The following is a 22465-nucleotide window of genomic DNA, read 5'->3' as shown; positions in this document are numbered from 1 at the left end:
AAAATTAATTGCTTTAATTAATAATAGCAACACATTTAAAACAACCTGTAATCAAAAGCCGTTACCTCTTTGAGGAATGAGACTCAGGGTTCCAATCGGGATATCTGTTAAATGATAAAAATACGACCGTCAGTGAAAAAGCTAAATTTGCCATCTGAACACAGTTTTCGCTTACATGCAGTAGCTTTTACAGATAAATGTTCCCTTTCAGGACTCCAGGAACGGCAGGTGTCAGTTCATGTTTTACCCTAACGGCCTAAAGCCAATTTAGAATAGCGCTCAGATACCGACAAGCCTCATTAAGGAAATCTGAATCACTTTCACAGGCTACATGCATGCACAGAAAACACTTTTTACACTAAGTGAACTTTTTAAACAAATTCCTTACTGTTGACGTAACTGGCGGCAGCTTTCAATGTGAGACGGAGTGTTCTGATGCAGAATCCAGTCCTAATTGGAGAAAAGACATCCAGAGATGTTCGATTAGCGTGTAAAATGTTAGCATTTGACCACAATTTCTAGTTACGTGTTGTCATATTTTACCTTCCATCAAATTTTGCCTAACAAATGATCTTACGTCAAGGTCAAATTTCTCACTTCAAATTATTACTTTATACAAAAGAATAAAATACTTATTCATTACAAAAAACTATTAAAGCACAAAGGAATCTAAGTGGAAGTTGAACAAAATGCATGGTATTAAATGAATCTGTTACTTCCAGCAACACACCGGGCTGTTGCCACCACACTTCTAACGCAAAAGGTTGATCCAACAGCCAGCTATATTAAAAGAAAGAAAACTATTAGCAGTCTTCACAGATTGTCAGACTGATGAACACATACACAGCAAATTAAGCTGAATAAATCAGAGAACCCGACACAACATGGTATTCCTTAAGTCAAGTATCATTTCTACAGAGGCATGACTTTTCATGCCTTAAGCTGAAGAACATTCATTCCTAACAACGTTACAGCTAAAGGTCAGTCAAAAAGTCTGAGGACATTTTTCACACACACACCCTGATTTCTTTATATTAAAAAAATCTTAACAGTTTTACTTGGGAATAACTAATGGGTTAAGCATGAGACAAATCCAGAAGTACAATGCAAGCCCTCAATCTTGAAAATTACTTAAGCACAGGTTTAACTGTAAACACAGAATCAGTCCCCAGCATGGGAAACAATGCCTGAAGACTTTATTCGAGTACTATTATTATGAAATAAACTGACCTGCTAGTGAAAGCAACTGCTGTAGTCAGTTTGCGATTGAGAAGAGATATTGCATGGTCTGAAGCTGTAAGGTATCATACGTCATCAACAATAATTATTAAGCATCCTTAAAAAAAGCAACTCCTAGCTGCTTTAGTATTTTAAAATAGATAATAATGGCTGAATAACACCACTGGCAGGCAAGGCTTCATAAAGTAATTTGCAGCTGTGAAATTACGTATCGCTTTTTCTAAGCGCATGCTGGTTTATAACACAAAAGCTTATAAAATGTGTAGTTGGCAGTATCAAACCCTCTTGTTTATTGACAGAAATGCTGAACGCACTGGTTCAAAGAAAAGCTCGTGATGGTTTACTCAAAGCCTATGAGATAGAAGAATTAATGTAGCCAGGGCACAGCTAGTTCTGTGCGTTTTGGCAGCACAGAGAATGTGGTGAAAAGAGCTGTTCCTTGCGCTTACACTGTCGGCCTGTCAACGCTACAGTGTGCTACAAGACAGCAACCCAAACTATTTACACTCCACATATAAAAAACATGGGTTTTAAAGAAATTAAAGTACATTTTAAGCACAAGACTTATTATAATTTGCTGAAGAAACAGATACGCTGGTTAACCAATCTCAGAAAGGCACTGAAAGGTTTTACTAGCTGTATTCATAAAAACATTCTAACTGTTCAAATAAAGTCAGAAAAATATTACTCAGAAGACCCGTTGCATTAGTCTCACTAGCTGAACCAAAGCATATTAAGAGTTGAAGAGCAGACCGATAAAACAACTTGCAGCTGTAGAACTGCATGCACAGCAAATACACAGCGTGCACACAAGTAAAGAGCAAGCAATTCACTGTTAGACACTTTTTTTTTCCTAATAACATGCCATTACTAAGCAATCCCATTCTTAAGAATGCTATTTTTCTAGAGCCTCCACGTTAGACAGGAAAAAGAAAAACTATTACTGAAGGGCTAAAACAAATGAGCTTGTGGAAGTGAAAGGAAATTGGGCTTCGGGTCTCCCCCTTCCACGGTCCCAAACGAAGAAAGCGCACACAGTGCCCGCGAGGGCCGAGGGAGGCCATTTGGCTTCCAAGTCTCTTTAGCCACCGGTCCAACGAGCATTAACGAGACTGGCAGGCCTACAAAGAGATATTCTCCTCCCTAACAAGCACAACATTCTTCTCTTCTTCAACTCTTCATTTTGCCAATGCCCTCTTGCATTTCACAAAATTACAGGAGTCTCCATTTATGCATATTTCTCCTCTTTGATTAATTCCTTGCCCTTCTCAGCCTTCAGAAATATTCCACTCTGGCAAGTCTCTCCCCAAAGATGGATCCTTCCCCCCAAAGGACAGGATCCCTTCCCAGCACACACACTCCATCGCGTCCCGGTAAGAGCAAGGAACTGCTGCTCCACGACCCGACACCCCCCAGGGACAAGCACCTTGATCGCTGCGTTATCTGATCCTGCGCCACTGGCAAATCTCCTCTTACTTGTGGATCGCCACCAAAAAGGTCCTGAAGAAGCAGCTGACAGAGCACAGCGTCTCCAGTCTCCAAACTCGCCTCCTCTGCCAATAGTAAGATAACAACAATACACAGGGATAGCACCTGCACTTGTTCGTGCTGGTTTCACAGCGAGGTGTTATGTAGGAAAACTAGGAGTAAAATGGAGCAGAGCACATTTTGTCCCCTTACTTCAGCAAAGGAAGCGAAAGCGGAATTCCCTGTGTAAGACAATGAGTCCCCATGACTTCACGCAGTTTAAAGCCCAAGAAGACATCACCCTCACTTTAAACCTAAACTAGAAAACAACAATTGTCATACACAGTAAATATGATCCCTCGTGCTGGCAATATTGCAAATCTACTTTGTTCCACAAGTGACACGTGTTTGAAGACAGAGAAATCACACTTTATTATTCCAATACATTCACCACTTCCAAGTTGAAAATGAAGCTGCTCTGTGAAGTATTCATAAAATGTTTCGCTATATTGGGGATTTTGTAAATCTATTTGAAAGAATACAGCACCGAGGGGAGATTCCACCTAACCAAGGGCAAAACTGGGCACTCTTCCCTAAAAAAATGTTGCAGGACACAAACGCACAAGTTTTTGAGAACACCTTCCAGATCAGCAAGTCACCTTAGCGTCAATTAATTTTCCACAGTAACTTTTTAAAGCTCAAAAAGCCCACCTTTCTTACATACCTTTTCTTATAACACAGTATTGTGTACAGCCATCCCTGACAATGCCACAAAAATCTTCCTAACACAGGATAAAAATAAGGGCAAATCTTGCACATTTCTGACGCAGCTCCAGTAACAGCTAGCTTTGAAGCCCATGGTAACCATCATTTACCACAAGCCCACAATATTTTAGAAAGCCAAACAGTCTGTTAGAGAGCCGACACCTGACTGAAGGACCACAGATAGCCAAGCCTGAAGTTGCACTGTTGATTCAAAAGGCAGGACTTCTCCCAGCTCACCTCTGAATACCTCAGCAAGACCCAACCGAGGTGGCTGGAGGCATCATCAAATAATCGGGGCTCCTGCCACCTATTGCTAAAGATCCAGTGAACAGTTTTGATAGGAAAATAAATGAACAGAGTCTTTCCAAAGTCTATTGCATGAAAGAGCTGGAGTATTCTTCACATTCAGCCCTGGACTGCACACCACTTATCATGCAGCTGCTGACCTGCCAAGTATCACTGCACACGAGGATTATCCACATGCCTTACAAAAAAGTTTCAAAGCTTGAAAAAAAATACATTTTTCATGGACAGATCAACAATAGCTATGCCATGCAGATGGAAGATATTTTAACTTTTGACTTCTGAACAGTGTATTAGCAAAAAAAAACCACCTTCAAATATCTATAAATAGTTCTGCAGAAGAGGTGTTCAGGACTCTTTTCAGATTACGAAAGAACTAGAAAATACATGCACTTGTTTAGCTGGCACTCAAAACAGAACTCTGTATTTTGGTATACTGCAGACATCTCAAGGCCATCTTCAGCTTTGATTTCATCAGAGCTCATTAATTAAACAAGTTAGATACTTAAGAAGACAGACCTATGGGGAGAACCGATTGGATGGCTTTGGGGAACAGCAGAAGCATTTTTCACTCCAAGCCAAAACTCAGCCAACGTTTCACTGTGTTGATGGGAGAGCCAAGGTGAAAGAACAAGGGGGGTACAGTTCAGGTGATGCAAATACATAGTTTTAGCCACTAACGGTGACTTCAGAGGTAGAAGGACTCTCCAAGAGCAGGAGCTGGGTCTCACATCCAGCTGTAATCCTGTCATTTTAATAAACTAATGCCAGGTAACACACTTGAATTCTCTTCCAACAGGCAATGCAGCTTCTGCTTCAACCTTGGCAAGAGAATGAATCCTAGATGAGTTTGTACTTCAGGACTGGATTAAAAGTATCTACAAAAAAAGACAGCTCATCACCATGAATAATCCGAACTTGAAATCCATCATTTCAACATCATTGAAACTTTGTTTTTCAGATATCCAGTATCTTCAGGCGTTGGATAAAGAGAAGGTTTTCCTCATTTGGTACCTTTCATCATCTTCATCCATTCTTGTTCCACGTTATCCACTTTGCTTGCCTAGTTTCCAATTTGCCACATTACAAAGACATCTGTTTATAGCATTCTTAAACTGCTTGTTACAACTCAGTACTACTCACCAGAAATCATCATATCTGATCACTTTGACCTAAAACCAGCTCTGAAGATCCACTTTATCTACAGGTGTGTTAGAGAGACCAAAGGTCTATCTAGCTTACCTAGCAGCTCATCTCCCATGGCATGCAACAGGGGATGGCTAGGGAGGTAAATAACCAGGCAGAGCCACCCCCAGGCACCTGCTCACCAAGGACTTCTTGAGGCATGAGAGGGTCTTTGCATAGCCTCTGAAGGATTTTCTTCCATGAACTTCTTCAGTTCTTTTTCAACTACGATTTCACAACATTAGGGCAAACAGTATCTATGCTCTGTGTGAAACAACCATTTCCTAGTGCAAGTCATACCACACGACTGTCAGTTTCTACTCTATTGTTTCCCCACCACTTCTCTTCTAGTTTGAAGGTGCTGTTTCACATGCTTCCTCTATAACACTTAGCTCTGTAACTTTAATGACAAAAATCTGAATATCTAGGTCATCTTTAACCATGCAACTGAGACAAAGAAGACAACTTTATTTGTAAAACCAAACTGTAAAACTGAAAGTAAGAGGAATTCTTCATTCCTTAGAATTCACAAATACACAAGACTGACATTTCTTAACACAAGCTTTTATTTTTTGTGGTAAAAAAAAAAACTAACTCTTCTGGTTATGTTGCAACACTGTTGTCTAAACATGGCTTGCCCCATGAGGTCTCAAAAGAGTCTGAACTGCCTACGCAGCAGAAGGTGTACATAAACAGAAAAATACTATTCAGAATAAAGTTAATATCTGCCAGAGGTAGAAGCAGCCACGACAGGGAGAAAAGGTTGTGTAGTCGCAGTAGGATCGGAACGTCTGGAGGACACGTGCTACACCGTAGTGCCATTAGGGCAAGGAGTTATAATCTTTAATCTCCCCAGAAAACTTCATAGCTAATTTGTCAAGAAGTATTTTTAGTAAAAATATTTGCTTCATTTTAGAAAGCACCAGTAAGCAAGCGACTGAACAACTCACATTTAAACAGATTACACTTTTCCAAAGTGCTTCGTCCGTTTATTAACAGAAACCCAAATTTTTGCCCTGTTCAATTTTACACATTATTGTTTTATATCAAACTTCCCTTTAAAGTTTTCAAGTCTGCCCAAACAGCTGCACTTCTCCGCAGCCTCCAGTGCTTCCAGTGTAGAAAGTACTTGAAAATTTGTTTTTACTCTGAAGCCCCTAATGCAGCTGTCACCATCATAACTATTCATTCGCTTTTTTAATACACAGCACAAATAGGGCCCAGCAATCTTGCATGATTTTACCAAATTGCAAAAAAGCACTCCCCACAGGCTTTCCACATGATTGTTGAAGACTACTTAAACTTTAAACACAGGAAACTAATAACGCATTACTCATTTTTTTAAAATTACTTTCTCCTGTATTTTTGACATATCAAGGCTAGCTCTTTCAAGAGAAATCCACAGCTTTCAGAATGCTTTTCTCTCCCCCAGTATTCACCAGTTCCTTCCTTTTCTTCCTTCAAGAGCTGAAACTGTTATTTGCTTCATCGCTGAAAGCTCACTCAGATGAATGAACGCATTTTGTGTGTCCCTCAGTGCTAGTCTTCAGTCTCTGGAATAGTCAGTGTCACACAGACCACATTTGGAAGATTAATTTTTTGCAGATAAATAGGCTGCTTTGTTTTAATGCAGACTTTGCAGGAGGGGGGCTGAATACATGAACATCTCATCTACCCTACCGAGACTCAGCATACAATTTTGGCACACATTTTAGCCACCCAGACGACGTTAGTATTTTACCCCGCTGATAAATGGGTTGTTTCACCATTTGAAACCCACTGCAGAAGATACAAATCATTTTTAATATTAAAAAAAGTAAAAATCAATGTGCATGACAACTTTGAAATGCAATTTGGAACAGAACACGCTGTGCAGCAGTTAGAGTAATTTACTAGCACTGTTTCTAGCATTTTGCAATTTGCATGTAAGCACTCAAACTGGCGAACAGCATCACAATTCATTTAATGCACAGTAAAAAAATTAGTTCCTAAAACAGTGCAGCAGGTAAGATGCCGAGTACAAGTTTATGCAATAATCTTTGAAAGACACTCACCTTCATATGAGTGCATTCAATGTTACACAGAGAACACATATGTGGAAATATTCTCGGAGATGTAGCATAGTAGTCATTCATCATTGAGGGAGTGGGCAATCTTTTTATCTTCTGGGCATCAGACTGTGGAAACACGGGAAGCCACGATGCTTTCACAATACCAAAAGGAGATTTAATTGGCCCCTCAGCCTGCGTCTGGAAGGGCTTCTGTCCCGCTCCTGAGCTGCCCTGGGCATTAGACTGGCTTGTCCCAGACTCATGCTGAATTCTTTCATGCTGGCTTACAGCTGCAAGAAGTTCAGCTGAAAAGGGTGGCTGGGTCATCGGTGGCATCACGTGCTGGGTCATAGGCTGCTGGACAAGAGGCGGCATGACAGGTGGCATCATGGGCTGTGCCAAGGGTGGCATTATAGGTGGCATCATAGGTGGCATGACAGGCGGTATCGCAGGCTGGGATACAGATTTCACCACGGGGAGTCCAGCAGGTGTTGCACACAATCCGGACGCCTTTCCCGTAGTCTCAGCTGGAAAAAACGATCGAGTATTTGAGGAATCATTCGGGAATGCCGTCGGTTTTATTAAATCTTCAACTGGAAACACGGGATTACACGTGACACTAGATGACATATTCTGCTCTCGTTGGAAGTCTTCCCTGTTCTCACCGCTCGATGCTTCAGGATTATAGCCACGTGCTTCAAGAGGATCTTCGGTCAGCACTTCAGGATTATAGGCATGCACTTCAAGAGGATCTTCAGTGTAACCGTATTTGCTTGCGTGCCCGTAATCAATCACTTTACTCTTGACTGCTGTGCCACTCGTACCACCAATCGTTTCTTCTCCTCGGCTCTGAGAATGTAAACCAGACAAAGAATGACCCATCTTACGAATCCGTATTTCTCTCAAGATTAGCGGCATGTTTTCAGGCGTTAACTGATCATCTGGATAGCGACTGAGTTCCTCCAAATCTTCGTTAGACAGCCCGAAACTCGCTAAAATACTGGAAGCGCTTTCTGGCGTGTAGCGGTTCTGGGCGTTCGAATTCTGCTCCGAGATCCGTGCCGAGGCCGATGGCTTTTGCCCAGTTGTCCCAGCCGAGCACGGGCTACTATCCCAGCGACTTGCACGAGGCTCTCCCTTCTGCTCCTGGTGTAGGTTCGTCTTCTCCTTGACCTGCCGTGGGTCAGTCCTGTGCAGAGTTACCCGAACGTTTATCCTCTGTGAACCCGTCCACTGAAATGTCTCCTGTCCCGAAAATCTTTGCGACATTCCTTGAGGTGTTCCAGGTGCAGGCTTTCTCTGAAGACCTGCTGCACCTCCTCCCCTAAAGGATCCTGGAGGCTTTGTGCCAGATGGATTAGGTCCTCTCGGCCTCTGAGGTAAAGTTCCTCTAGGGCTAAACATTGCGCTTTTCAGAAGTGCCTGGTTTAACCAAGCATGAGGAGGTGCAGAACTGTTGGTAGCAACTGAGGTCAATTGCTGAAGAGCCAACTGTGTCTTAATTTGTGCAAGCTGTAAAGGAGGAGGGCCCAACAGAAGTGGGCTTGCAATGCCAAGGTTCAAGGAATTCACAAGTGGTGCGAAACTTTCCAAGAATAACACAAAGCTGAAAGTTAAAAGACAAGTATTAGATTATTTTATCTTTTCACCTACTTTACGCAGTGGATTCTATAACCGGTGAGAAAAACAACTGAAGTCACAAAACAGTATTTTAATGACAGTTTAAATGGTACTTCTGAATTCGAAATTCTGTTGAACACAACCGTTTTCTTTTGTTGCATAAAATCTTAATATGCAGAGAATAGATAACAGATAATGAAGTAAATGAGCTTTACCCAACAAGTTCAATGTCACAGATAACCTGGTGATGACACTCAACAGCATTTTCTAAAACCTGACATCTCAGTTTGTAATGACAACATAGTTTGGATTTATTTACAATTAGAGCTATTTTATGAGCAATAAACCAAAATATTAAAACCCTCTCCGAATGTTTATAAGGTATGAATTGTAAGTGAAATCATTATGCAGAGAATTCAAAACAGTTGCAACTTGGATGTCAAATCATCATGGAATCAATCCGAAGACAGCAGAACAGTTTTCAAGAGGGACACTCCCATGACCACTCTCATGGGTAAACTACTACACCCTGAAAGTATTCACAGGGTGTGACAATATTTGAATTCTGTGGCTAGAAAATTTCCCTTTCCCAGATGTTAAAGGCAAGATCTTATATTGAAACAACTGTGAACAGAAAGGTGTAAAATCATACAGAAACTGAAACCGTCTACATACAAGCATAAAAATAGCACAACGGCAGTGGGAACTGCCATCTTTTACTTCAGCTGAAACCACTGAGAACTCAGTCCTGTGAGGCAGTAAAAGAACGTAGGAGTACAGGTAGAATAAGACAAAGCAATGCTCACGCTAACAAAAACTAAATACCACTGAGTTTTGGAAGTGCATTCTTGTAGCATACTCAGAGGAAGGTGCCTCATCTGCCCAGCTCTGCCTGCACTCCAAAACCACCACCAGCACAGTCAGAGGGATCCCAAGAAGTCCTCACTCCACCCCTTGTCAGTCTGCTGCCTCCCAAAACTGGATATCCTGCTGTTTTAGATCTTCTTGCTGCAATACATCAGGTTTAAATGAGTATTACTAGCAGATTTGCACTAAGCATAGGGCTTGCAGACATTCCTAGTTGTTTCAGAACTTGCATGCTGTATTTCTGCAGCGTTGAGGTTCTCATCTCACCAACGCTAACTTCATCACAGGTTTTGTTTTCAAACCTCACTTGAGTTGACTCTAAACAAAAGTTTTTCAAGTAAATGGAGGTGCCTGTCTCATGTTTGCCACCTGTAAGGACTGAGGTTCTGAAGCTTGAGAACCACAACTCAAAATATAAAAATTACACACAGCTATAGCTTCAGAGAGGTGACCCACGTACAAGCTGCAGAAGACTCAGATTTTACGGCTGAATTCCTGTAGCTTGTTACTACCCATACATTAAGCATTCTTTTAAGTTCCATTAGCAATTACTTATTTTTAACTGAGTACAAGCTGAAGTCAGGCCAAGGAGAAACAGTAGCTATAGAAACATTACCCATATCTCTTCTCCATTACGAAAACATAGGAAGCCATCGTAAAGAAAAGATTCCCACCAGACAACAATCCCAGAACTCTGGCCTCTCATCCAGGACTCCTTACCCAATATCCCTCCTCCCTCAACAAATTAAATCATATTTAAATGGTAACTGCATGTTAGGCCAAGTTCGTTCAAGACAGTTTCAAAACAGACTATTAAGCAAACATCCACAAAGCGATCTCTTGCCTTTCAGTTTTGCTCTTCTCTGGAACTCTCATCACTGGAGGGCAAAAAAACCCCTCTCAGCACATTAATTTGGAAAGCAGTTGGAGAGAGAACAATATCAACGCCACCCGTGACAAATAAGAACATATTAGTAAAGCACATTTTAAAAGTAAACGTGCTGGTTTGCAAACTGAACCTTAAATCAGTGGATTAGGAATCTCCCAGGGGATCTGTTCAGGAGCAAACCAGAATTTCAATGGGGAGAATTTTTGCCACTCATTTAGAGATTTTCCATCAGGCATGCTCCCACCCCAGCATCCTGAACCACTGCCACAAGCCATATGCCTCTACAAACCTCTCGCCAGCGTTCGCACACCATCAGCCTGGTCAGGGATGGTGATCCGGGAATCAGCAGGCAGAAAAAGCCGACCAGCACATTGCCCGGTCAGTCCCGTATCAGAAGGCCACAGTGAGATGTCTTCTGGTTTATGACAGTTTTTAAAGCTATCGCTCCAGCAAGCTCTGAAGGTACACAGTCGTGTTCAACAGGGAATATGGGAATATACTCACTTTACCCCAGAGCGCACTACTGCAATAACCTATTTAAAAGCAAAAACAGATTACATTTCTTTTGCTTTTCAGTGAATATTCTAAACTAAAATTGAGGATAACTTTTTCCCACTTTGTTTTAGCAACAGTACTCCAAAATGAGGAAAAAACATCTTCCCTTTTGGATACCAAAAACATTAAAAATAGCCTTACCGAAGCAGAACAGAGGTCCAATATCCTGTGTTCAACAGTAACCAATACCTAATGCTACAGACCGTGCTGTAAGTTAGGTACTTTCTCCTAAGTCCTGAAACTTTCTTCAGTTAGCAGTCTAAAAGTTGTAATGTCATTTTATCCAAGATGTTAATTAAGCAAAATAGTCAAACAGACTTTTCTCGGAATCAACGAACAAAATGCTGCAATCTGTTCAGGGCATGGTAATACTGGGCCTGCTAACTTACCCTCCAAAAATGTTAAAAAACAGCCTCAGGAGCGGATGCTCCTTAACAAAGAGGACCATGAGAGCCACTTTCTCAGCCATGGTGGAGTTGGAAGACACACACCAAAAACAGTCTCTTCAGGTAAAGAGAAGAGACATGGCACCACCATTTAAAACTACCTTCCTGGGTCAGGAAAATAAGAGAACAGATACTAAGAAATTATCTCTCAAACTAAAACTGTTAGGTTCTCCATCAGTATTAATAACTGAAGAAATACAAAAGACAGTTTTGGGATTTCTGTGATCAAAAGGCTAGTTCATGAAGGAATTCAGAATGTAAGTACAGAGTAACCTTGAAGCCGAGGTTTTAAAAGGCATCCATATTTGCGCTGTAGAGCCCTTCATGACTCTGAAACCTATCTGCAGTGACACATTCAGGGCTTTACTGAACAATACAAATATATTCGAGCACATCTAAGACACTAGTTTCCTCGTCACCTGGCTCTAGCTACACCTGAAGTTGTAGGAAACAGAGGCCAGACATTTAAACTGCATTTCTCTCCATGGAATTCATATGCTCAAATTCTCTTCTGACACCCAGTCAAGTATTGCACAGCAGCAAGCGCGCAGGGAAGCCTTCATCGCGCAGGGAAGCCTTCATCGGCTGCGTCTCAAGACTGACCTTTTCAAAAGAAATGCTGGAAGTGACAGTCAAAAGATAAAGTGATGCCAAGACTAAGTAAACAATGGTCTGGACATTTAAGGCTAGACTCTCACCTTCCTCTTCAAAAGCAGCTTTGTTTGGGGTGTGTCTGTGATCCTCTAGATTGCTTTTTCCGGTGCAGTGACATCCTGACTAGTCTTACAACAGTGACGAAGCACCCTGATGATGCTCAGTCGCAAGTGAACGAAAAATAGGTGGAATTCCCCAGACCACTGTGCTCACCTGACTCCTGGTGAAGGTAGTCCTTGAAACTTAAAATTTCAGAGTATCACAGAAAAGCCAAATGATACCCTTCTTGCTTTCCCATCAACTTCATCAGTCCATTTTGCAAAGCCTCCCAATATCGACAGATAAATTAAGAGTTCTGGCTACCTGCTTACACACTGGAGGGCCTTAATGACAACATTTGCCCATGTGGTGAATAGAGGATGGTCTTACACCTTCCCTGGTTCGAGGATACAGCCAGAATAAGCTTCTACCCTCTCCCTGCAACCTTCCTCCCTCCCTAGGGGTCCAGCTGCCTGTGTTTCAAGGATCCAAGGTCCACCTCTGGTGCAGCCCAGCTGCATAACCTTGGCCAGGCTGCAGAGAAAACTGCTACAGCTGTAGGAAAGAGTTCTGGTGAAGTCTGTAGAGAGAGTTAAAAAAAAAGGCAGGAGGTGGGGGGGATTACAGGCAGACAGACAGGTGTCATCTGCAGCTCAAGGATTCAATAGGAAAAACTCCAACTCAGAATGGTAAAAAGAATCCAGAAGAAAAAAAACAGGGAGGCGGTGTTGATGGATGGATGACATCAGCGGATGACAGCAACCTAACAATGCTGAGGAGCCCTTTCAGGGAGCAGCCAGTCCTTCTCTTCCCAATGCCCATCGGGTCAGCAAACACCCTTTGGCTGTCCGACTGGGAGCAGCGAGCATGCTAGTGCTTAGACTAGCAGCCTGCTAAATCCTACCAGCCTTACTGCGTGTTTAGCAATCAAGAATTGTTTTGCGTTTCTAAACTCTCTCTAGCCTGCTTGCAGAGTCTCTCTGTGCAAGGCTAATGTCACCTAACCAAAGTGGCCCAGAGAGGGATATTAACAAAGCTGACAATTCACTAAACCAAACCAGAGGCAAGCAAATAAAAATACGTAGAAAGCTCCTCTCTCTCACAGGTACAGGAAACAACAGTCAAAAGCAGAGCTGAAGCAAATACGAGAAGTCCTGCAAGCAGAAAAACGGAAATGCAGCACTGACCAGCAATACCGCTGAGTTCAAGCTCTTAGTGTTGAAGGCGAAAAAAAAAATGGTACCTACACCTTGAAGCTGTCCTATTTCAGTGGTCAGCTGTCTTTTGACAACAGAAACACCTTTAAGTCAGCTGTGCAATGCAAAAATCAATCACAAACAAAACAGGAGGTTTAACTTACAGGTTTGGCAGTAAGACCTCATAAGAATGTGGAAGCTGCTTTCTCCAGTCACAAGAGAAGGCTTTCTCTGGAGATATAGTCTCGCATGGTCATTAAAAGGGTAATTTTCTGCTGATTTGTCTCTATAAATGGTACTGAATTTTCTGAATACGTGCTAATTACAGAGTAGTCCTTCAATACAGATGCTTTCCTTCAAACCTACAAAAACTTATTAAACAGACTACTTCCATTTGAAACAAATACAATTTTATTACGTGCATCCTATTACACGCCCTATCAGTACCCAACAAGCACCTCCCAAAAAGCAAAATCAACTAACAGCAGAAATTCAAGAACAGGACTGCAGAAACCTGAAACGTTAACTTGCAATTCACTCCTGCCTCTGTATTTTCCTCTTTAGCAATATTGGGAAAAAAAGTCCTAGAGCTGGAGCAGACCACTGCTAAAAGACAGTTAACCAAGACATTTATCACTGTCTGGCTACAAAAGCGACTACTGAATGCTCACCCTCCTTGCAGTCAGTAATACTTGCTCTTGCTGCCCAGGCTGAATTCAGTGACAGAGGACAACTGCACCATTTCCTACCTTCAGAACAACCCAGCCACCACAGGACAGGTCACTCGGAGCGCTCGGATTCAAAGCGACTGCCCCCAAGTTCTGCCCCAATGCTAACTTTAGTGAAAACCAGAATTGAGCTCTGTGAACTGATTACGCAAACCTGATGCACCAGATGAGCAACTGCGTGAGCTAAACATAAAATTAATGTTGTTAAGCATCAGTAAGACGCTGACAGAAACCATTACATAGCTATCTCAAATATGAAAACACCTAGAAAAAAGTAACAGAAGCTAAAGTTTCCTAAATGTAAACAACCAGGAGCAAAGCAAAGGCACTCACCTCCTCCCACAGGCAGATGGATGCTCAGCCAGGCTCAAAAAACACAGAACTTTGGAAGTCAAAAAAGCCCTTTTCTTCCTCCTCTACCCCGGCTTTTGTTGCCAAGCATGACGTTACACAGTGTGGAACAGCTCTCTGGCCAGTTGGGGCTGGCTGTCCCAACTATGTCCCCTCCCAGCCTCTTGCTGGGGGAGGGCAGGGACGAAAGCCTTGATGCCGTGCAAGCACTGCCCAGCAACACCCAAACCATGGGTGCTTACCTACACTGGTTTAGCCACACACCCAAAACACAGCACCACGCTCCATCCCAGCGGAACCCAGGACCACTTAATCCACTGAAATATTCCCGATCCCTGGAGAGGCCTCAGGTCTCCCCAGGGGTTTTCTCCCCGAGGCTCCCGGGGAGGCCACGCTGCAGAGCACGCTCCTCTCAGCTGGTCCTGTCCGGCCTGGCCCAAGGGCGACCGCAGCAACTATCTTCTGTTGGATCTGTTCCCAGGCCTGCCGCAAGGCCCCACTTGAAACAGTTCTTCTTTTGGGTTACTCAACAGAGAGGACCCACAAGCTGACTGCAACCCAGAACACACATTCTCCAGAAGCCCACAATGCCTAGGAAAGCTGCTGTTTCTTTTTTGTTAACTGGCAGGGACGGGGCTGTTATGTTATTGACCACATCCACACGGATGTGACGATGTCCGTCTTTCCACTTCAGTCCCAAGAACTGGTGTTCAGGGGCTTCAGCCTGTTCCAGCGCTGCCTGTATCAGTCCGTGGCAAAAGGCACAGCTGTGCTTCCACCCCAGGTTAACCAGCTCCAGGTGCATGGACACCCCTCCATGTGAAAGCAGCCGAGCCCTGCACACGGCTGCCCAAGGGATGGAGCACGTGTGGGCAGCACCAGTTGTGCCATACCACCTGGCTGCCTCAGGCTCCTGCTCGTGCTGGAGTGCAGCACGTCCGGCACAGCAGCATGACCACCTTCACACCATGACAGTCCACCTTCAGCCTCCACCCTCCGTCAGACTTTGGCACTGCCATATGGGACCTACTACAGGGTGAATCATGCCTGAAATCCAGAGAGATTCTGCCCCTGTACCCTGATGACACTGGGGTAGACACGGAGCCTTGTGCTCCCATGGGTCCAACGTGCCAGGCCATCGAATCCACACCGTCCAGTCGACCCCACTGTCCCTTTCCTCCACCTGGCCAGAGACAAAGCCACCCTATTTCTGGTCGGAGCACTCATTATCTGACTCCTGCCGTAACAGACCAGACGTCCCTTCATCAAGATCAGGAGGAGAGGCGTCCTCAGACCTTCTACTGCATCCAGGGAACTGGTCGACAGCAAGCAGAACAGTAATCCTCCTGGATGGACCCTTTTTAGCTGTTCTCCCCCAAAATTCACACAGGCAGGATCTAGGTCTGAGGTGGCACACCACTCCAGTTCCTCACGTGCTCCTCACAGTTGCACAGACAGAATCAGCAGGCGACACGTGGAATGTGCCTGCAGGTCCTTCTCTCCAGAGCTGGGGAAGGCTGACTGTGTGGCACCCTTCACAGCTGAGACAGCAGCCTGTAGAGGTGAGGAGGATGAGATTGGAGTTGGCGGCACAGTTTCTCCACAGCCGGTGCCTTGACATCCAGCCAGCCCACCATCACCCAGGCGCTGCTGTACGATACCGGTGTGTTCAACACTAACCTTTGCCACGCGGTCCCTGCGCACTGGATGTCATCTGGATCTCTGGAAACCCAGTTGTTGTCCATCTCCACCACCTCCCTCAGGTAACAGGCGGGGTGGTCCCCTTGCCACCACAGCCTACCAGATCGTCCTTGAGGTGGTACTTCATCCTTGACAGGAGATGCCTGCACTGAGTCTCTGGTGTAGCCATGGTGTCCATTTGTATCATCCTTAGATCCAGGGACCCTCCAGCTCCTTTGAGGGTGCTGAACACAGGCCTGGTAAATGTAGGCCAGGTCCCAACACAGCACTAGAAGCCACTCTCTCTTTTTGGCAGAGACACGGCATCCCTCTTTCAGGTGGTCTGCCATTTCAGCAGGATTACAGGCCTGTTCAGGCAAAAACTCCCAGGCTGTCGGAGGTGAAAACCGCTCTAGGCACCTGCCCAAATTCTCCCACACGCCGTGCCACCCAGGAGCCAGCTGCCGCAGGGCACGTTCCCGTCTGCCGTCCCAGGCCAGGTGGTTACCGGAGGATCCACCAAGATCTGGATTGGGATCAGTGGATTCAGAGTCTGATGAGGTGGCAGCATGTGCGGGGCACTGGTGGCACGAGGGCACTGTTATTACCATTGCAAGTAACAAGCAAAATCAAAACCAGGTTCACAGTACACACCGCTATTAATGTTGCGGTTATGCCAGGATGTTCAAGAAACGGAGGAGCCGTGGCAACAAGGCTGGCAGAATCTGTCCCAGAAGAGGAGGAAGGTGTAACTGCTGTTTGTCTCCAGGGGATGGTTCCCGGAGTACGGGCATGACAGCAATGCAGAGGCCAAATACCAGACCAGGCTCAAAGCACCGCTTTTATCATAAGTTTCCCAGGCAAAACAAAACACAGCAAACAGCAAAGGCTGGAAGCTGCCATTTCAAAGCCCTACCAAGTAGCAGCTAAACAGCAGTAAATTCAGTCTAGCACGCTCTGATCAAATCTGTCATTAGATCTCGATCCCCCTCGCTGAGCTCCAAAAAGGACTGTGGTGTGTCGTCCCCGGCCAGCAGCCAAACACCCACAGAGGCACTCGCTCACCCCCAGTCCCCACCCCAGCAGGACGGGGGAGAGCAAAGGACGCACAGAAATGAAAAAACTCATGGGTTAAGATAAAGACAATCTAACAGGTGAAGGAAAGAGGGGGGAAAAAAAGCCAAGCAAAGGCAATTATTACTCACCACTTCCCCCAGGCAGACCAGTACCCAGCCAGGCTCCAAGCAACGGCCACCCTGGAAGCCAAAAACACCCTTTTCTTCTTCCTCTAGCCCAGTTTTCACCACTGAGCAGGACACTACATAGCATGGAACATCCCTTTAGCCAATCCAGGTCACAGCTGTGTCCCCTTGCAACTCCTTGTCTACTCTCAGGGGTGCAGGGGGGAAAGCCTTGACACTGTGCAAGCACTGGTCAGCAACAGCCAAAACATCGGTGCATGACCAACACTGGTTTAGCCACAAATCCCAAATGTGAAAACAGTTAACTCCATACCAGCCAGAGGCAGTACCGCTCAGTAAAATAATTCACTGAAATACTCCAAAAAGACTCCATTCCATTCCAGCATTCATCAGGTTCAATGCACCGAGTTTATATACAGACGCACAAAAGAAAATCAGCACAAGTCTATCAGCAAGTAATTCTTAAGACAAAAAAGGGTATTTCTGCACCTTCATGGGATATTAGCAGCAGATATCTACTGGCCTTTTTCAGTTTTCACTTTCCATGTCAAATTTTAGAGCAGTACAAATCCCGCATGCTGTTTCCTAAGTACATTTATATGCATGCAACAGCTCTGAGGCATATGGAACTCTGCACACCTGATGTGGAGATGCACCCGAGAGCACTGCGGACAAAGAGTAAATACTAATACTTCTGCCTAAATCTTATTAAAGAAACCTAAACTCCATTCAGAATACTTAACTTGATGGCAAAGAAGTAAGAAAACATTTTATTTACCTTCAAATGTGAAACACTGAAAAAAAACCCAAAACTTTTCAATGTTCTTCCCGTTTCACACAGAGAAGAGCTCCTTGTTTGGTAAGGACTAACACCAGTACGGTTCAGCTTCCACTCAGCTCAGCCCCAAACCAAACTGCAAGATACTTGGAAATGGAAGAAGGGAGGAAAAGGAATCCAGCGGTATAGCAGGGAGCAGCGAGTTTTCTAACCACTTGGAACCCCACCCTTGGATAAACATCACTCAGTTATATCAGTTGTCAAAGACGACATCGGTCTAGTCCCTGACGTCCTCCACCCTTCGAGCCAGCGTGATTGTTCTGTTAGTTCCGGCAGAAGATTTTTACTTTTTTTTAAATAAAAAAAAAATACAATTAAAGATACTTCTTGTACTCGAAGAGTGCCTTCTCAACAGGGAAAATGATTACCTCACTTTTATATCCACCCTCTTGAAGACCTCACAACGTAGTTATAATTTAATATTTTAAATGTCTAGTGAATGATCACATACCAGAGAGAATAACCCAAAACTGAACACACATTTCAACAGCAATTCTGGGCTATAAACCAGGATGGAAGATTATTTAAAAAAAAAACAAAAACCACAATACATTTTAATTAGTTATTTAAATACTTTTTAAAATAACACTATATAAAATAAATTTTAAAAAATCAGCAACCTGTATTACATTACTGTATTAAAATAATTGTAACTGAGCAAAAATACTAAAGCAGTAAGTGTCTAAGCTGCAAAAAAAAAAGGTCAAATCTCCAATGTGAGGTTCCTGGGTAAGCACTATGAACCAGATTATGCTAAGGTGCTAAAACGCTTTGCCTTGGGTGAAAATAATTTTTGTTGTTGTGTCAGTTACCTTGACCAATTCTGATCAATTACTACCTTCTTCAAAGTCAAGAAAGCCAGTCACAAAAGGAAGAAATGGGAAAGCTGTCTTTCTACCCCCAACACACACGTCTGAGGTGCCAAAAGACATGCCTACGTTCTGAGCTCTCGAAGGATACGGTGATGAAAACCAATCTCTCCAGTTAACCAGAGAGAATATTACTTCATTCAATAGCCAGTTTTAAAGCCAAAACCGCTATTCCCAAACCGCCAGATAACTTTGCTTCAATGTAACGGGCTAAATTTATGGATTTAATTAAAGGCCTGAGCTTTCACCAAAACACTGCCAGATACAGACAGAAGACAGGTAACAATCAGAAAGCAAACGCTGCATGTCCCTAACTTAGCAAACATGTAAAAGCTGAGATTGAGTAAACACATGTTGTACTATCAAACTTGTTAAATCAACACACACACTGCCAGCGTGCCAAGACTTCGGCTGCAATGCAGATAAACGTTATGCCGCTGTCTACAAGCGCGCCTTTATTCATCTGCCTTTTGCACTGCGAGAAAACACAACCAGCCGCTGGGTCGCTGGGGCAGGGCATGCCCGGGTTTGCCCGCAGCGCCTGCCAGGGCGGGAAGCCGCTCCGTACCCACCGCCGCCGCCGTGCTGAACCCCCTCGGTAGCAAAATAAATAAGTAAAGGGGCGGCAGCCGCCAGCCCAAATGCCCTGCAGCGCCTGTACCCAGCCGCAACATCCCCTTATCAACCGGCTGCGCGGAAGCGCCTGGCAGCAACCAGCGCAGAAAGCCGGCGAGGCCGTTACACCGCGGCCACCCGCCCCTCCCCGCGGGCAGCCCACACCGGCGCTGCTCCCGGGCCCCGCCACGGCTCGGGGGGCCGGTAGGCGAGTGGGGCCGGGCCCGGGGGATGGTCGTTGGGGCTGACGGAGGGCGCCGTCCCCACAACCTGCGGTGGAGCCCCGGCCGCCCCCACCCGCCGCCATTTTGTGCGTCCCCTCAGCCCCCACTGCGCCGCACAGGAGCGGGGGGCGGCCGGCACCGAGCTCCTACCTCTGGCGGGGCGCGGCCGAGCCGCACTGCTCACAGCCGCCCTTCCCTCCACTTCCTCCACCGCTTCCCCCCGCCGCCGCTCCGTCGCGCCCAGCCGGGCAGGGCCGGGCCGGGCACCGCGGCCGCGGAGATGCAGCCCCGAGGAGGGAGGCAACGGATACTGCGCCTGCGCGCGGGCGGGGCGGAGAGAAGGGGCGGAGCTCATCCAGGGATTCGCAGGACGCATGCGCAGAATAGGGGCGCGAGCCGCGGCGCCGGCGCACTGAGCCCCGCGAGGCCACGGTGGGTCCAGTCCTTCGGTATGGGCACGGTAGCCGCAGTGCGCATGTGCAGTCGCCGGCGCTAGCCTCTGGGGAGAGCTGCGCATGCGCCGCGTGTGGAGTCGGGGGGCAACTGCTGTTGTCGCAGAGCATGCTGGGAGCGCCCCCTATATAAACGCTGCCGGCGGGTTCAGTCTGTCATGGCGGCGGGGACGGGCGGAGGGGTCTGGTGGGTGCTCTGCGCCTCGCACCGCCTCTCTCTGAGCGTCGTTGCTGTTTCTTTCTGCTTCTCATAGTCCTGCTGCTGTTCCCTCTCTTGCATCCCCTGTTTCTCTCGTCAGCCTTTCATCAGGCCTTGCCTTCCGCTCCTCATTCCTCTGCTGAAGGCCCCATGTCGGCTGTGGGCCTGTGGTGTGGGTGCCCGGCTGCGCTTCACCCCAGAGCCGGTCCGGGGTGAGGGTGCCTGCCCTTCCTCCCCTACCTGCTGCTGGTCATTGACCTGCACCTATGGAAATCAGAGACATGAGGGCACTGAGCAGCCATCCTCCTTTTGCCTGCCTGGGCCTCCCTCAGCAGCACCATGAGCTTCTGGAATTGCCCTCTCAGGTGGCTCCCACCTTGTTTCTCCAGGGTACATTCAGCCTCGTGCATGGTGCTGGAGGAACATGTGGATCCCCTCTGCTGAGTTTGTCTTTGAGGTATCCTGGGCTTGACAGGGAGCCAGTGGCAGCCCCTGTTTTTCCAGTAGAAATCACCATGGAGTGTAAGCCTGAGGCACTGACTCACAGGGGTTGTCTGTGCTGCTGGCTGGAATGGTGTTTGCTTTTGGAGCAGCAGCGTTAATACCTGGTGCCTCCAACAAGCTTACTTCCCTGGGGGTACAGTGAGTCAGTGTCCCCAAATGCCGGCTTCCCCTTTAACTATGGTCTGCAGTGCTGGTGCTGGCCTGAAAAGGAGAGTAAAAAGCTCTCACCTTGGGTGGCCCTGCGAGGTTTTGGCACAGGGAGCTCCTGTTGCTCCAGGCTCCACTGTGCTCTCGCCTGTGAAGCACCTTTGCAGAGTCCCAGGCTTCTCTCTGAGGAGACAGAAGATGCCTTTAAGAGCTGCCACATTATTTCCTGAAAATACCAAAGCAGATGCCAAATCTAACCACAGAGTCGGTCAGAAATGCTGCTGCTGCGTCACGATGACTGCCCCCAAAGAGCACACAGTATAAAGCAGGCCTGTGACCAGCTCTGCCCAAAACCACACCATTTGCTTGTGTGGTGGAGCATATTTCAGAGCTGCTGAAAGCGCGGCGTCTTGCTGCAAATGTGGCAGACAGCAGGCACCCACTCAGCTTCTTTTTTAGCAGACTGGGAGTAGGCTGAGCAGCGCCGGTGGACTGGCTGCCATGCAGATCTGTCCGGCTGTACCGCTTTGAAGTCACTTGGGCGTTTGTCTTTCTCATCGTTTTTAAGATCCCGCAGACACTTCGCATACATCCAGCAAAAATGATTCACTGGTGCTGGATTTTCTGACAAAGCTGGGCTGACACAGACATTGCTTGCTGGTCGTTGTCTCCAAACCTGTTTCAGTTCCTCTCCAGCACATGGGAACTCTAATAACCCTGAAAAGTTAAGACTCCCACCTATTCTTGGCTTTTGAAACCTGCTTAGAGCCGTCTAGCCCTGCAACCCGTGACTTCTGTAGACCACAGGCATTCCTTACTCCCACCACAGCACAGCAAGGGGAAATAAGAAGCTAGGATCATTTCGGAGAGTTGGAAGCTGGGCTTCCTAAACTTTTGCATCAAATTTACAGCTAAATTATATCATCTGTGCCTCTGTCTGTTTTGCCATTCTCAGGCTGGCCCGAAGGTCTTCACTGACAAGGTACTCTGGAAGGGAAAATCCGTTGTAAACCAAAAGATAGAATCAGTTTTTATGGTGAGACCACAGGACTCTGTCAGAGTTAACTGCGGTTTTAGGAGCATCCCAAGGGCAGACTCTGCCCGGTACCTGCTGTGGAGACTTTAACGTCTTGTTGGGAAAGATTCGTTTGGGTCAAAGGCTTTATAAAAGAAAGATAAGATGAGCACTCTGCCTACATGGAGCTTGAACACCCTCCTGCTCCCATTGCCAGTGCTCTGTGGTGCTGCCCTGATGGCTGTGAAACATAACAGCTGAAAATAAGAAATTAAATTTGAGTCAAAACGCACTGAGGTCCAGATGCAAAGAAGGCTGGAATGACATCCATGCTCTCATTTGCTAAATATCCAGTAGCAATTACA

General features: G+C 45.8%; 1 protein-coding gene across 1 annotated transcript in view; it reads right to left on the bottom strand.

Moving 5' to 3' along the window:
- Window positions 1-8449, bottom strand: part of ZNF638 (zinc finger protein 638) — a 42291-nt gene extending 33842 nt beyond the window's left edge. Inside the window, exons 1-5 of the mRNA XM_059818191.1 lie at window positions 7703-8449; window positions 7460-7660; window positions 7014-7384; window positions 389-450; window positions 66-104 (exon numbers count right to left, since the gene is read on the bottom strand). Coding sequence (XP_059674174.1) covers window positions 66-104; window positions 389-450; window positions 7014-7384; window positions 7460-7660; window positions 7703-8414 — 1385 coding nt within the window. The 5' untranslated portion in view covers window positions 8415-8449. The remainder of the gene's footprint in view (window positions 1-65; window positions 105-388; window positions 451-7013; window positions 7385-7459; window positions 7661-7702) is intronic.
- Window positions 8450-22465: the final 14016 nt, after the last annotated feature.

The sequence above is a fragment of the Gavia stellata genome, chromosome 5 (assembly GCF_030936135.1).
Source record: "Gavia stellata isolate bGavSte3 chromosome 5, bGavSte3.hap2, whole genome shotgun sequence".
Lineage (NCBI taxonomy): Eukaryota > Metazoa > Chordata > Aves > Gaviiformes > Gaviidae > Gavia > Gavia stellata.
The sequence above is the reverse complement of the archived record's forward strand: the minus strand, read 5'-3'. Positions and strand labels throughout refer to the sequence as shown.